Source organism: Cervus elaphus, chromosome 5, assembly GCF_910594005.1.
Source record: "Cervus elaphus chromosome 5, mCerEla1.1, whole genome shotgun sequence".
NCBI lineage: Eukaryota > Metazoa > Chordata > Mammalia > Artiodactyla > Cervidae > Cervus > Cervus elaphus.
In genome coordinates, this window is record NC_057819.1 from 3,206,020 (window position 1) to 3,222,308 (window position 16,289).

General features: G+C 53.3%; 1 protein-coding gene across 3 annotated transcripts in view; it reads right to left on the reverse strand.

The window, feature by feature from the left end:
* Nucleotides 1–16,289, reverse strand: part of LIMK2 (LIM domain kinase 2) — a 52,951-nt gene that overhangs the window by 13,089 nt on the left and 23,573 nt on the right. Inside the window, exons 1-2 of one of the 3 annotated variants that reach the window (XM_043901297.1) lie at nucleotides 8,466–8,871; nucleotides 104–239 (exon numbers count right to left, since the gene is read on the reverse strand). In XM_043901297.1, coding sequence (XP_043757232.1) covers nucleotides 104–239; nucleotides 8,466–8,518 — 189 coding nt within the window. In that variant the 5' untranslated portion in view covers nucleotides 8,519–8,871. Of the gene's footprint in view, nucleotides 1–103; nucleotides 240–373; nucleotides 406–8,465; nucleotides 8,872–16,289 lie in introns of those variants that run through there. The other 2 variants (XM_043901298.1, XM_043901296.1) reach the window with 2 other exon arrangements.

A 16,289-nucleotide genomic window follows, 5' to 3' on the forward strand; every position in this document is an offset into this window, starting at 1 on the left:
CCTTGGCTGACGGGAAGACAGAAGGTGAATGGCCACAGGGAACTGGAGGCACTGCCAATGAACTCTGACAACAGAGGGGGCAGAGATGGAGGGATGCACTCACCATGACGGGCCCCGTCATCAGCAGAGAGCATCCGTGGCAGAACTCCCCAAACTTCCCCCAGTAGTCCTTGTGGCAGTACAGCTTCCCATCCTTCTCGTAGTACCAGTTGGTGAGGGAATCCTGGCATTCAGAACACCTGAAAAGCAAGGCAAGAACAGAAACCTAAACCTTTTTGGGTCTTGAAGCCCTTGGAGAATTTGATAATTTGATAAGAGCCAAGAAACCTCTTGGCTTTTGAACTGTGATGTTGGAGAAGACTCTTCGGAGTACCTTGGACTGCAAAGAGATCAAATTGGTCAATCCTAATGGAAATCAACCCTGAATATTCACTGGAAGGACTCATCCCGAAGCTGAAGCTCCAATACTTTGGCCACCTGATGCAAAGAGCCGACTCACTGGAAAAGACTTTCATGCTGCAGAAGATTGAGGGCAGGAGGAGAAGCGGGTGACAGAGAGGATGAGATGGTTGGATGGCATCACCAACTCAATGGACATGAGCAAACTCTGGGAGATAGTGGAAGGCAGGGAAGCCTGGTATGCTGCACTCCATGGGGTTGCAAAGAGCCGGACATGACTTAGCGACTGAACAAGAGGCCTCTCCCAGAAAAATACACGTATGAGGAAAATGTGCATATCATTTAGGTATGGCGTACATGTCATAGGACTGAAGCCCATTCATGTGCCAGTTGAGAACTTCTGGTCTAGACTGATACCTCAACGAACCAAAGAAGCTCAGTGACCTCCACTCTTCAAAACCTACCAATCTCCGACAGCATCACTGATGGAGCATCCCTGAGAAAAATAAATTAAGTGTATGGAAAGGGAAAGGGAAGTCGCTCAGTCGTGCCCGACTCTTTGCGACCCATGGACAGTAGCCTGCACCAAGTTCCTCCATCCATGGGATTTTCTAGGCAAGAATACTGGAGTGGGTTGCCGTTTCCTTCTCCAGGGAATTTTCCCGACCCAGGGACTGAACCCAGGTCTCCCGCATTGTAGACAGACACTTACCGTCTGAGCCACCAGGGAAGTCCTAAGTGTATAGAAACAATCAGGCAAATCCAGAAAGGGAGGTCGTTCTATAAGAAACTGTTTTTTTCTCTTTTAAAAAGTTAAGGCACAGGGATTAGGAAAGACCAGAGACTCAGAAACCCCCAAATGCAACACCTAAACCTTGGATTCGATTTTGGATTGAAAATGAAAACAGACAACAAGAGTGACATTTTTGGAACTGAGGAAATTTGAATTTTGACTATACATTAGACTATAATGTAAAATTATACTGTTAATTTTTTAAATGCAACAACAATACTTTGGCTATATAGAATTTGTTGAAGAAAAATAGTAAAGTCATCAGGAGAGTCAAGATATTTGCAATTTACTTGTAAATAAGTAAAAAATAAAACTGTGTATGTGCGTATACAGACATATAAAGTGGCTTAAACTTAACAAGTGATGAATCTTAGGTGAAGGATATATGAGTGTTCTTTCAACTAGTCTTTCAACCCTTCTATATATCTGAAATTTTTCAAAATAAACTAATGAGGGGAAGAAAATCTCCATCAGCACCAGGTAACACATGCGTGTGAGCCCCAGAGCTCCCTTCTCCAGTCACTGGGCTGTGAAGCTCCACACTTGGTCAGGCTGGGGGTGTTCTGGGGACTGTCTACACACACACGATCATCCTCACGTCTGACCCTGGCACCTCGAGCGAAGAGCTCCTCGGTCAGGGGAGCCTGTCCCACCTCCCTCCTCCTAGTTAGCAGACTCTGTTCCTGTCGTCGAGGCCTTGCGGCACCCACACTTTCCTTGCTTTCTGAGAGGCAGGGTGGAGCTGCTCTTGGTTTGAATCCTGACCTGCCGCTTACTAGTTATGTCATCTTGGGCAAGTTATTTCACTTCTCTGACCCAGCTTCCTTATCTGTAAGATAGACCACTGTGAAGATAAAATAATACGTGTTAAAGTACAGGCAGTTTGGGACTTCCCTGGCAGTCCAGTGGTTGGGGCTCTGTGCTTCCACTGTAGGGGGCAAAGGTTCGATCCCTGGTCAGGGAACTAGAATCCCACAAGCTGTGTGGCAGGGCCAAAAATATTTTTTAAAACAGACAGCTTATATAAAAGGCTTGCACTGTAGGAATGCTGTAGTGTCCACTGCTATTGGGTGATGATGATAATGGAAACTCATGGTATCGGCCACTTACTGCCATTAGCTGGGTGGTTTTTGGACAACTTCTCTTACTAGCTTTTTCTCACTGATAAAATGTGACTAACAGCATCTACTACAAAGAGCCACTATGAACAAGTAAGTTAATAAAGAGGAAAGTCTTCTGCAAACTGTGAAGGGCAAAGCACGTGTGTTCTTAGAGTAACTTGGTAGTAAATTGGTAGGCGCTGCAGATAAAATAGATTATACAGGGTCCCCTCCTCCACTTCCAAGAGCTCATAATGAGTTGAGGAAGAGAAAATCTAAACAAAACTTGATTAACAGTGCAGGGGGAGAGGCCGAGATGGGGGCGTCTGCCATCAGCCACCCACCCTTAGCGTTTCTCATTTGTCCTTTGGATGCTGAATTTCAGGTAGACGACTGTGGATGTGAAGTGCCCAGATGGCTCAGTGTAGACCACAAGTTACGGGAGGTGGAGGGGAAGACCCCATTCTGGGCATGCAGCTCCAGCCCCTCTCAACGTAAAAGGCACAGTTTCACCCGAGCTCTGAGTTGGGAGGAGACACTGGGTTCAGGTTCTTAGGAACAAAATGTCTCTGGACAAGCCCCTCTCCCTCTCTGGGCTCAGTCTCCCCACCTGTAAACTGAGGGGATTATTACTGTGGTGCTCAAATCTCAGCACCACATACCTCCCCCCGCCCCGCCCCCGGCTGATCTCGGGCCAGCGGCTCCTCATCTGTGAAGTGGCAACATCACCTATTTCCAGGCTAGCAGTGAGGACAGAACTCAGTTCTGGACGGTGGTGACATGCCCAGCGTGGGGCCAGCACCAGGGGCAGGGCCTTCCTTCGTGCTCCCACCTTCTGATGGAAAGCATCTGGGTACCTGCCTTCTTCCTTCACTGAGGAGAGGAGCAGCGTCCCACTCACCCCTGCGAGACTCAGCACCGTGCAAAGGGCCTTTGGAGTAAGCCCTCAGCAAACATTTCCAGAGTGAACACTGTGGGCCTGGCGAGCACCCGCGGTCCAGGTGGGAGCACTGGGGTTCCATGGCTCCCAGTCACTGGGCCCTGCCCGCCCTTCTCCTGTCTGAGGTGGAGGAAAGCTGGGGCAGAAGAACCTGCACCAACTGTTGGCCGGGCCCTGTTACACCCTTGCCATGGTATGTGCGCTGCAGGGCATGGGAGCACCAAACATGTCCTCCTCTCCACTGCCAATATCCTGCTTTTGTTTGTTGCAAGTAGCCCAGGCCAGGCCCGGGAGCAGGGCAGGGAGAGGGGCGAGTGCAGGCATGCAGGAGCCAGACATGCCGGCCTCCTGGAAAGAACACCTGGCCGGAACGTGACACCACCACGCACATCTGTGTCAAGGAATGCCTCTGCAGGGCACAGCCAGCTGCTCGGCCAAGGCCGGCCACCGCAGGGGTCTCTGAAGAACAGGAAGGTGAATGCCTGACAGCAGCATGGCCTGTGGGTCCCCAGGCTGCTTTACACAGGACACACGTGGTCCTGGGCCTCCAGGACATTGCCAGGGCAGACTTGCTTAACTGTTCACAGCAGCTACAGTGACCTGTTTCGAGAACGTAAGCATACTCCGGGGCGCTGTATGAGACACCTGACTTACAGGAGCTCTAATCCTGACTGCACCCTGCAGGGGGATAGGATCAGCCCTGTTTCACAGACTAGGAGACTGAAAAGCAGAGTCAAGTCACTTCTGCGCAGTCGCCCGGGACACACGTGACGGAGCCGGAAGCTGCACCAACGTGTGTCTGCGCCTCGCGGTACAGCCCGTCCACCAAGCTGGGCCTCGGGGCTCGCATCTGTGAAGACACAGAGGCTGGGGCCCTGAGAGCTCGCGTCCCTCTGAGTGTCAACCTGCTGGGGCTTTTCCTGAAGCTCAAGGACCCAACGTTAAGTGGCTCAGTGACTCTCCTCCTCCACTGAGTCCACGGCAGGCTGCTCCCCAGCAGACTCTGCCCCTAAGGGTCCAAAACGCACTCTGGGAATGTAAGGTGCAACTCAAGAGAATCCCACCTTGGTCCTCAGGGGCCACGGCCACAATACCTTCTCCCCAAAGCCTTTCCCAGCTTTCAGTTTTCCAAAGGTTCAAGTGAAAGTTAGCATGTGCCCTGGCTACAGGCCCAGGGCATTGAGCTTGGAGGTGGTGGGGCTGGTGGTGGAGCCAGACCCCAGGGCCAAGGCATCAGCCACCACACTCTCCTGAGCAGTGAACGGAGTGGAGATTCTCCAGCCACAGGCTTTAACAACCTCCAGAACTTTCCCTGAGTGCTATGGAGAGCCTGGGCGGCGAGAGTGGACCAAACCCTGGAAGTCAGTTCAATGGGCAGCTCAGATCCAAGCTAAAGCCTTTGGAGTCAGCAGGGAACATACCAGTTAAAAAATAATAATCAAATTTAGTTTAAAGTTTCATAAATAACTTAAGACCTGGGTCCACAGTCTGTCTTTGCCACTCACTCTCTGAGTCACCTGAAGCCGGTTACTTCATGACCCTGAGCCTCAGCGTCCTCATTCGCACACTGGTGATGATGAGAATTAAACCACATACAGAGATCCAGCAAGACCCTGGCCCAGAGCTGGGGCCCAGGAAGTGCTCATCTCCCCGCCTCCCTCTCTGATTTGAGAACACCCAGGGTGAAAGGAGACAGACCCCTCCCTCTCCCAGGCCCAAGCAACAGGGACCTGTTTCTTGGCCCAGAACCAAACAGATTTCTGGAAACAGGGAAGGTCCCCAAATGAATTATTTATCTAGCCAGTTAGAAATCAATTGATTATAATCAATTCCAACCACTTAGGAAACAGTTACTGTGTATGGAGGGTGTGCAAGATGGAATAAGCAAGGTGCTGAGAGAAGCCAAGCGAGATAAGACAGAGGCCCAGCCCTCAGTCACATGAAAATTCTCCAGACCAAATGTTTACAGGTAAATTTTCCACCTTAGGTGGTGAGAGCACCAAAACGGCCACTGTTATAGCGGATTTACACAGGTTAAAGAACAAGCCCTCCCATGTCCTGCTTGAGGGCCTGGCCGGATGCTTGTCCTTAGCCTCTGACTGAGCGGAAAGCAGAGTGGGAGAAGCTTCTTCCACCCCTGCCTCTGAGCAGAGTGGGGTGGACAGGACACCTGGCAGATCTCTCTGCTCTGGCCTGAGCGTCACGACTGGGGTTGCCACACCTCCCCTGGGCCCAAAGGGGTGGCGGGCAGACAGAGACTCCGGTCCGTCAGACCTCAGCCTTCTACCACCCCAGACCCCTTATCACCCCTCCTTCCTGCAGACCCTGAAGACTGAATACAGGCTGTCAATTAAGCTGTAATTATTATGGAATAAATAGGTTGTTATCCTGTTTGAAAAAATTAACCAAACACATAATGAGCCTCTGATCAGCAAGAAATAAGTGTTGCCAGAGTGCATGACTCGGTTCCAACCAGAAGCCAGAAAGCCTGTGGTTTCAAGTAATCTGTGCCGTGGTGCTGCAGCTAATGGAAGAGGGCTTGTGTGTCTCTGAGGAGCCACGTGGGTAGCAGAGCTGGGAACCATTCACCTGATCTGAGTTCTTCATTTTTCAGAGGCGAGAGAGAGTCCCAGGGGACCTAAGGCAGCTGCCAAATATGACTGTGAAGGTGGGCAGGGTTCAGAAGAGCTTCTCCTTTTAAACAAGGGTTGCTTTAGAATACAAAGATGCACTTTTTTCTTCAAGAGACAATGTGTAAACCAAACTCACTAAATCAACGTCAGGCAGTAAGGGGAAAGCTGTTAAAAAAAAAAAATCCTTTAACTATGTCAGACAAAAGTCCCCCCTTAATTTTCTTCTTCTGTAAATTCCGACTGGGGCGGTTTTCTTACTCGCGAGGACACTAGTGACCACGTCTCAGCCCCCAACCCTGGTGCACTGGCAGAGGGGGACGAAGTCTGCCTGCCGGGCAGGGGCGCCTGGGGCACAGAAATTGCATTCTTCATCCCCGGCTCCCACTTCCCTCCCCGGCGAGCTGTCACGCCTGATCATGTCCCCATGGAATCTGGTTGCGTCACTCTCCTTGAAGCCGCAGACCCAGAACTGTGTGCTTAAGGCCTGGGGTCAAGGACTTAATTTCTTCCACAGAATCTGGCAAGGGTCGTGTTGAGGAGCCCAGGAAATCCAGTCCCTACACTCCGCAGGGGAGGAAACCGAGGTCCAGGGTGGGGTCAGGCACCTGGTCAGAGGGCAGCCCTTAAGGACATCCTGCAGTAAAGGAGGGGGCAAGAGCAGGCGCGCCTTTCTGACCCAGCAGTGACACTGGTGACTGATTGGACTGCTACCTGGGAGAGGAGAGGGTCTGGGTGGTCCCTGGGTGGGGAGGCAGGGCACAGAGCCCCATGCTTGGCTATCTCTTCAGAAGTGGCCTCAGGAATGTGGCCTCCCATCTGGAGGGAGGGGAGAGGGTCTATGGCCCGCCAGTCAGTCCCCCCCGGACTCCAGCTGGGCAAACAGAGCCGGGGGGAGGGCTGTCAGGTCGCCCAGAGGGGCTGGGGCAGAGCAAGACAAGGCACGGGCAGACCTGGGGGGCGTGGTGGCTGGGTCCTCACGGGTCCATGCTGAGTGTCCATCATCTGCTTGAGCTCCTGAGAGGTTGTGTTATGCCCCCAGAGATTAAAAGGGGCAAACATTCCTGGCTTCTAAGGGAGCCACCCCACCCCCAGGCTGCCAATCCAGGATTAAGAGTAAAAGGGATTAATGAGGCCCTGGTTTAAACTAGTGGCTGCTTCAAACACTTGGCATCCTGATTCCACATGGGACAACTCAAGATCAATCCCCATCCCCCGTGGTCCTGCAGAGGAGGGTCTCTGCTGTCCCCGCCATGTGCCAGGAAAACTATGGGGAAGCCTTTTCCTGCTTGCTTACTCTCCTCTGGGAGAGGAAAGCAAACCTGAGACTGATCCTGGAGGAGATACACGCCGAGGGAGGTGCAGCCTCCTGAGGACGAGAAAACAACCTGATGGAGACAGACGAGGCTGGCCAGAGAGACCCTGCAAGTTAACTCTGCTGAAAGCAGCTGCCACATCTGTAAAATGGGGGACACCAAAGGTCTTGAGGCTGTCAAGAGATGGCAGGATGAAATGCTGGGCAGGATGTCTGGAAGAGGCAGCCCCAAGGACCGGTCTCATCCAGCCCCGTCAGATCCTGGGGTTTCCCACCACTCAGGGTCCAGTAATTCTGAGAAACCACGTGGTGTTCTGCTTTTCTGCCCAGGGCATGGCCACCTGACTCTTATCCCAGCAGCGTGGTCTGGGCAAGGGGCTGGGCTGGGGACGCCAGAGGGAGAAGCCTACCAGGACCACTGGTGAGGGGGAGGCAGACCTCAGAACAACAGGCTGCTCCCAAAGAATGAAAACAAGCTCCACCCCAGCCAGGAATGGCTCCATCCAGGAGGGACCCAGAGGCCAGAACCCCCTGGGGAGTTTCTGTTGGGAGGTGGGGTGGGGCAGACAGCAGAGAAAGGCAGGTCGGAGGTAGACCGGAAGTTTCCACATCTCCCTGTGAGAAGCCCCGCAGAAGTTCGGGCCTGGGGACCTGGCAGGCCTGGGGGCTGGCCCCCCAGCTCAGGACCCTCCAAAGCCGGGCTGCCCCAGGTCTCACGTGCCCAGACCTTTGCCAGGCAACCCTACTCACAGGGAATGCAGGAGCCCTTAGAGGCCAGAGGCCAAGGCGCCTGCTATTAAGAGAACAAATGTGTGTAATGAGAGAGCTTACTGTGTACCAGGCTGCCCACACCCAGCCTTGCCGGCTTCCACGCTGTTTGGCAAAACCTGCCCATCCTGCTTGTTGGGACAAATTCCCGGGCAGGCGGCACAGCCCGCAGGTGAGACGTGGAGAGCTGGAAGAACAGCCCCTCCTGCGCTCCCCCCGGAAGAAGTAACACCGCGAGCAGGCCAGCTCGGCAGCACCTCGCACCTCTCGGAGGCTCTCCAGGTGCGTCTGGGAAGCCCCGGGAGGCCGAGCTCCCTGGGGGCTGTGTCCCGGCCGCCCCCCCTCCCCGTTCCCAGCACCTGGGGTGGGGGGACCTCGTTCCGTGGGAAAGCGGCTTCCATTGGCTTCTGCCTAACAGACGCGCGGTCGGAGGACAAGAAAAACCCGAGAGGCAGAGGGGGGCGGCCTCGGCCCTCCCGTCAGGACCGGGGCCCAAAGAGGAGATGGAAGCGCGACTCACCGGAAGGGGTCTCTGGAGGTGAAGTAAGCCTGGACGGACAAGTAACTCCCCATCTTCTTCCCACGCCAGACACACAAGCTCAGCTGCAAACCCGTCGGGGAGGGCCTCCGGCCTGCGGGCGGCCACCATGACAGGCCTGGGGCTCCGGCAGCGCTGGCTGCCCAGCTCACCTCTCCCTCCGGGGCGGCCGGAGGGGCGTGAGCGCTCTGAGCCCCTTGCCCCCCAGCGAAGTCAAGCAGGGGCTCATGGCTGGGACGCTGCTCCCCGGTTCTCCGAGGCTGGGCGGCCCCTGGGGACTCAGGAGAAGCACCTCTCTGCAGAAGCTACACGCACGCAGGCATTCTCAGGCAGGGGCCGGTGACTCGCCAAGAAAGAGGCGCTGCTGTCAAGTTAGCCTTCCTCGGCAGCCCCACCCCTGCCGGGGGAGGGAGGGAGGAAGGGGAGGGGCTCCGCGCGGAACGAGGTGTGTGGTTGGAGCAGCTATTAGGAAACAGACCTTGCAGGCAAGGGGTGGAGCCGAGCGGGAGGGAGGCTGCAGGCTGGCGCCGCAGACAATAACCAGGACTGGCTGGGTGTCCATCCCTGAGCCTGGGGAAGGGCAGGGCAGGAGACGGGGTGAGCACAGCTGCCCCAAGTGTCCCCAGCCTGAGGAGCTGCCCAAAGGATGGGAACGCTGCTCGGAGGTGAAGAAAAGCCCAGGAGGCCAGCTCCAGGCCAAGCCACACCCCCTAAGGGGGGGGCCCTCTGGCCGCAGAGGCCAGTTGGGAGACCCAGGGCCAGGGAGCTGCCCTCTGGGCTCTCGGCTCCGGGCTGGCATCTATCTACTCGGTGCTGGCACGAGGGTCCCCATTCATTCCTTCCCTCTGCCTGGCCTGGGCACTGGCACTCCACTTCTGGGCAGAGCTGCACCGCGGATGAGGAAACAAGGCCCTGAGAGTTACGTTGCCTGCCATTTCTCCTGTGACAAGCGCCCTATGATACTGTCTTATTTCTCTGACATGGGGGCTATCTCCTCAGTGGAAACAAGGGAAGCAAGGTACAGAGAGATCAGGTCACTTACCCATGGCCAAATAACTAGTCGGCAGCAGGGCTGGTATTTAAATGCAAACTCATATGACTCTAGAGCTGGAGGTCTCAGCCACCGAGCTTCATTCTGCCTCTTCAAAGTAAACCATCTCCCACAAAACCCTTCTGCACACAGGAGGAGCACAGGGACTGGAGTCCAGGTCACTTGTGCCCTCTCATTCATTCATTCATTCGTTCGTTCATTCCCGGAATGCCACCCATCGGCCTCAGCAGGCAGTGGTGTTTCTTCCCTGGTTGTCCACGGTAACCAGGCTTCTCACACTGAAAACCAGGGCACGATGGAGGGCAAGGCCCAGGGTGCCTGTGGGGACGATGAGCCAGGTGTCTGGAGAGGGGACTGGCCAAACCAGGGCCCACCATCAAGAGAGTCCCTCACCCTCTGCCTGAGGAAGACGGGGGCACGTCCAGACCCCACTGCTGGACTTGAGGCAGTGACGCCTGCTTTCTCCCACCCGACACACTCTCCTCTCCATGCAAGTCACCCTGTCCCAGAGACAGGAAAGCCCGTGGCGAAGGTGGAGGCTGGGAGTTGGGGGGGCCTCTTCCCATTCCTCTCCTGATGGGGCACCGGGATAAGGACGCTAGTGATAAGACAGGGTGTCTGCACCCTGTTATAAGCTACCACTTATGGAGCACTTAGGACGTTCCTGGCCCTGCATTATCACTTATCTGTCATACTTAAATGGCCAATACGTGGGGTAGATGTTATCACCCCCATTTAACAGATGATGAAACTGAGGTTCCTAAGCGTTGTGTCACTAGCCTGAAGACAAACAGCTGCTGAGTGAGGGAGCTGGGTTTCAAATCCAGTAAGAGCCGGGGTTGGGACACTTTTTCTGTAAAGGGCCAGAGAGCAAACACTTTAGGCTTTGCAGGCCTAAAATGAACACAGATTGTGTCACTGCAGCACAACAGTGGCCTATATTTATAAAACAAACGAATGGATGTTGCTCTGTTCCAATAATGCTTTATTTATGGATACGGAAGTTTGAATTTTTTGTTTTCACATGCCACAAAATATTCTTTTGCTTTCCTCTGTTTAAGAATGTGAAGGGACTGCCCTGGTGGTCCAGTGGTTAAGAATCTGCCTTCCAACGCCAAGGACATGGGTTTGCTCCCTGGCCAGGGGACTAAGAACCCACATGTCGCAGGGCAACCACAACTAGAGAAAGCCCACACACTGCAAGAAGACCCGACGCAGTCAGATAAATAAATAAATATTTGAAAAAAGATAAAAAATGTGAAAATCAAAAGGTTGTATAAGAGGCGGCAGTGGGCTAGTCTGCTGGCTTCTGCCCACAGGCAGCTCCCTCAACCACACTGTACCTGGCCTCTAAGAGTGAAGACCACTCCTTGCATTCGTGCAGAGTGCGGCCACATCTGTGTCCCGCCACACGTGCCCTACACTCCAGCCCCCGAGGCGGCTGGCAGGCAGTGAGCCCTGGACCAGCACGCACCCTGCCCGGAGCCCTGCTTGTAGCACCTTGCACACATGAATGAACTTAAACCACCCCAGCTGACAGTCCTGTGACTCCCCCCTTTATACGGTGGAAGGAACCGAGGTACACAGAGTATAACCCCGTGCCTGAGGTCAACCAGCTGCACGTGTGAGAGGTGAGGCCAGGATTCGAACCTGGGCTGTCGATCCTGGGCTCGACCGTTGCTATGCTGGAGCCTGGCCTGGGACCGCAGCCAGACTGTCTGGGTTTGAATGCGACAAGGCCCTGCACGTAAGCCCTTGGCATGCAGTCTGGAACACATTAAGGGTTGATAAATGTTAGCTGCTAATATCATTAAGACCATTGTTACTACCGCTACGGGCTCACTCTGTGGCCTTCAGCAAGTTGCTGCCTCTGTCTCGGTCTCGGTGAGGTCTCTAAAAAACTGCCAGCTTCCATGTTTTTCAGCCCTATGAAGTTGCAGAGGGCTCCCTGCTTCCCCTGGGTCTCAATTTGAGTTTAGACCTCTTGAGCTGGCCCTGGGAGGATCAGCATTCTGGTGTGGGGGCCACACAAGAGCCAGAGAGGAGGGGGGCACAGAGTGGAGGGGGGACGGCATGGGGGATACTGAAAGGCCCGCCCAGCTGCAGAGCGGGGAGCTCTCTTTCTTCCAGCCAACTACTTCTCACCAAAAATCTATTATGTTCCCTTGTAATTCGATCAGGCAAGGAGGGGGCCCCAAATTAAGTTTGGAACTAGCAAATTATCTTCTAATTGCACCTTCTGATTTCCATCTGATGAACAGAGTGCGGGTGGAAGAAAATGCAAGCCACAGCGAGACAGGGCCAGGGAGCCCATGAGCATAACTCCTCTTGACATTTCACACAGCTCTGCTGTTCCGGCGGCGGCGGGCGCAGTGAGTCGGTGTCTAGGAATGCGAGTGAGGCTGCAGGCACTCTCCATCCCCCTGCTCCCTCACAAAGGACTCGGTGGGTGGGTGGGTGGGTGGGCGGGCGTGTGGGGAACTAGTGTGAGGACCTCCCCCTGGAAGAGGTGCAGCCGCCTCCTTGGCCCCTCCCAGGTAGAGTCCGCTTGACCCCCATAAATCCAGACCTCCAGAGAAACCACAAAAGATGGGGGACCACCAGATGTGAGAAGCCGCTGGCCGCTCAGACCCAAGTATGTGGCTCCTCGGGGCCAACTTCGAAGGGCCTGAACCCCTCAGAACGGGAGGTGAAAGGTCACAGGGGAGGAGGTACTTAGGTCATAGTGGAGGCTGTACTTCCACGCCCTGCCCCTGGATACTGGTTCTGGGTGGGAAGCCACTCTTCTAGGTACCAGAGCGGCTAGGACAAGACGCGGCGGCTGTCAGAGGCAGTGCTGTGATCCCTGGACTGGCGGTGACAGCGGGGGAAGACGGCAGGAGAGGCAGTAATCTTCTGCACGTTTCACAAGCTGGAAACCTGGCAGGGAGCCCAGCCAACCGACTCCTCGGAATCAGCTGAGGCGTGGGGCTTCCAGGTGGCTGATGAGAGGCTGGAGAGGACAGCCCTCCAGGCCGGCGGCCCCAAGTGAACAGTATGAATGAATGAATCACCCCAGCCTCTTCTTGGAGGCAGCTCTGGTTAGATAGCCTGACGCCTGAGGAACTGTGTCCATGTGGGGCCCTCTACTGGCCGGGAGGACTCTGACCAGGGATGGGTGCTCAGTGACCTTAGCGGGGGGGCAGTGTCACCCCATCTGCTGACGGTTCTTCCTGCCTCTGCTCACCTTCTATTCCAGCTCATTTTCCACACTACAGCAGCCGTCAGCTCTCAGTAAGGAGAGTCCCAGCAGTTCTATGGCTAGAAATTTTGCCCAGAGAAATATTCCTACAAATGTGCCAAGACACGTGTTCACAGCATGGTTTAATACTAAAAGATGAGGAACAATCCATGTGTCTAGCAGCAGGACTGGGTTAAATACAATCTCCCATCCATGAGACAGAATATTATGCAGCTGTTAAAAACAATGAGGGATGGAGAAGGAAATGGCAACCCACTCCAGTATTCTTGCCTGGAAAAGTCCATGGACAGAGGAGTCTGGCGGGCTGAAGTCCATGGGATTACATGACTGAGCATGTGTGCACAAGGGTGGAGGGAAATGGGTTGGTAGCAATAAAGTGGTAGAACTAAAAAAAAAAAAAAAAAAAAAAACAATGAGGGAGACCTTAGGTCCTGAAACAGAAACTCTCCTGGATAAGGGGTTATATGAAAAATCCAGGCATTGGAGAGAATGTGCAGAGTGATCCCACTGTTTCAAAAGTCTGCATACATAATCCTTAGCAATCACCTGGTGGGTTCTACTGCATGGTTAATCGGTTTCTCTTCAGGGGAGTAAAACAAGCAGCACAGATGAAACACCATTCATTTTCTACCTTTTTGATACTGCTTACATTTTTTTCTTACACTTAAGTGCTGCATATATATATACATTAAAAATTTTTTTTGGTATGCTCCAGGTCTTACTTGCAGCAATGAGGGCCCTAGTCCCCTCAGTGGGGATCAAATCCGGGCCCCCTGCGTTGGGAGAGAACAGGCTTAGCCGCCGGGCCAGCAGGGAAGTCCTAAGTGCTGCGCTGGGTCTTGGCTGCTGCGCATGGGTTTTCTCTAGCTGTCCCCAGCAGGACTACTCCCTAGTTGCGGCGCGCTGCCTCCTCATTGTGGCCGCTGCTCGTGTTGCAGAGCATGAGCTCTAGGGCACGTGGGTTCAGTAACTGTGGTGCACAGGCTTAGCTGCCATGCAGCACGTATGATCTTCCCAGACCAGGCGTCGAACCGGTGTCCCCTGCATTACAAGGCGAATTCTTAACCACTGGACTACCAGGGAGGCTCCTAAGCGCTGGTTTTTAAAATGATAAATGGACAAAACCAAAAAGAAGTCCCACAGTTTAGAGCAAACACCTCCTCATACGTTTTTCCTAGTGCTCCTGTCCAAAGCTAAGCCTGCCTGGGTGCCCTGCACTAGGGACCCCCAGGCTGTCTCCGCAACTTCACTCCTGGGGTTACAGCTCTGGCCACCTCCTCCCCTCCACCTCCTGACCGGCCACGCAGGCTCTCCCTGCATAGTCCCCAAGCTCTCGCTCCTTTAGCTCCTTCTGCGGCCTCCTCCACCCCCAGCTGGCAGCTGTCTGCTCCCTTTTCCAAGCCCACCTCCCACAGAGCACTCAGTCTTCTCGGGAAGGGGATTCTCTGATGCATCCTCAAGCACATCACACACAAGAGGGACTCGGAGCCTGTATCTACCTACCTCCAGATCGAATATGTGAGGTCCACACCTGATGTTCACAGATGCCTAGTAAATGGTTCAGGAACCCTGTTATGAGCAACTTCTAGAATGGTGATGAAAACTAAGGTTTATAAAGTGTTCTCCATTTACAGAGAGCTTTCAAGCTCATCATCCAGGTCAGTCCCTGCCAACCTTGAAAGGAGTATGTATAGCACAGACAAGGCAAGGGAAACCCAGAGATGTTAGCAATCCATCTGAGTTACTGTGGGAAGCTCAGGGCTGAGATTAAAAGCCAGGTCTGCCGACCTCCAGTCCTAAGGCCTTTCCTCAACAGGAGCCCAAGTGAGGTATTCAGGAATCCGGCCTCTGCAACAACACAGGGCCCCAAAGTGCTGGGTACCCTGAACTTCTGCCACTGATTTCTCCAGATTTCCTGCCTACATTCGCACTGTCAGGATATCACAAAAGATTTTATCCAATGCCTTGTAGAATTCAAGAGGACCCAGTGAGAACATGAAGTCTGGTCTAACGAGTCATGACGGATCCACGGCTGCTGAAGCCTCGAGATCAGCCCCTGTCCTAAGTGCTCGCTGCCCACCTATTCCATCATCTGCAAAATTCCACGGAACCCCACTGGAATTTGTCCACAAAATCCCCTCAGGACTTTGTGAAGGAGTCAAGTCAAAAAGATTATGAGTATTTTTTCCAGGATCTCTATTTTTCCTCCTTTTTGAAAACGGGGCCAGTTAGCCACCTCCATTCTTATTCATGATTAGATCCCCAATGCCTGGAACACAGCAGGTATTAACAATTATACAGTAACAAGCAATTATACCCGGGGGGATTATCCCATTCTAAACAGTTTCTCAAAAGTTACTAACAGTGGTTTTGTTGCTACACCCATAAGGTTGCCCCACCCCCGCCTTTCTTTCTTCAGTATATTGGGAAATAATTTTTCCATCTGAACATCTAAACACATTTCATGTGACTGGGTACCCTTGTATACCTTGGGCTTTCCATCCTCCCTTCTGAGTTTCAAGGACTCTATCTTGAAACTATCTTGGACTCTATCTCTAAGGTTCTATTCAGACTTCTGTGCCATCTGATTAAGCTGGGTGCCAAGGACTGTCTTTTGTCTTGTGTTTGTTAACACAACACCATGTTCCAGAAGTAGTGGACACTTTGCTCCCTTTCTGTAAAACACTGACCGAATTCCATGAGCCCTTTACTGAGGTGGGCTTGCTGACATGAACATTTTCATTTAATTCTCATACCCGTGAGGTTGGTGTGTAACAGCTCCATTTTACAGATGAAAAACTGGAATTCAAAGAGAAGGTCATTCAGGGTCACAGGTCTGAGAATAGGCAGAGCTGGGATTTAACCCAAGACTTTGGATTCCAGGTCCAAGAGTATCGTCTGCTTTGTACTTATGAAGAACTGAAGCTCAAAGAGAAGGTCATTCAAGGTCACAGGTTTAGGAATGGGCAGAGCTGGGATTTAACCCAAGACTTTGGATTCCAGGTCCAAGGCACTAAAGTTGCCTCGAATAACTATTTTATACTTGTTCTTTGATTTATAGCGGTGTTTCTGAAATCGTGGTTAAAAGAACGGCATCGGACGCCCCTGGGCAGCTTGTTAAAGATGAAGATTCCTGAGCCCACTCCAGGCGGATGTAGTAAGAACTGCTGAGAGTGAGCCCAAGAACTGCATTCTGCGTAAGCTGCGGTGTTTCCGAAGCAGACTGAAGGCTGAAACCACAGCTTTCCTCTCTCCTGTGTGCTCCTCCCCTTGATTCCATCCTGTTCTCACACAAAACCTGAGGCAGGCAGGACAGATGACTAGCATCCCCTCGCTACGAGTGAGGAAACGGCTACAGGCAGTCTGTTCATCTGCTTATTCTGGATGCAACTGGAGTAAAGAAAGGTTTGGTGGCTGACATCATGTGAAGCCTTGGCTCACTGGGGACGCCGCCCTCCTGGCGCTGTTCTTACTCGTCTGGAACCCACCGTAGCTGCCTCTCTCTTGTCCTCAG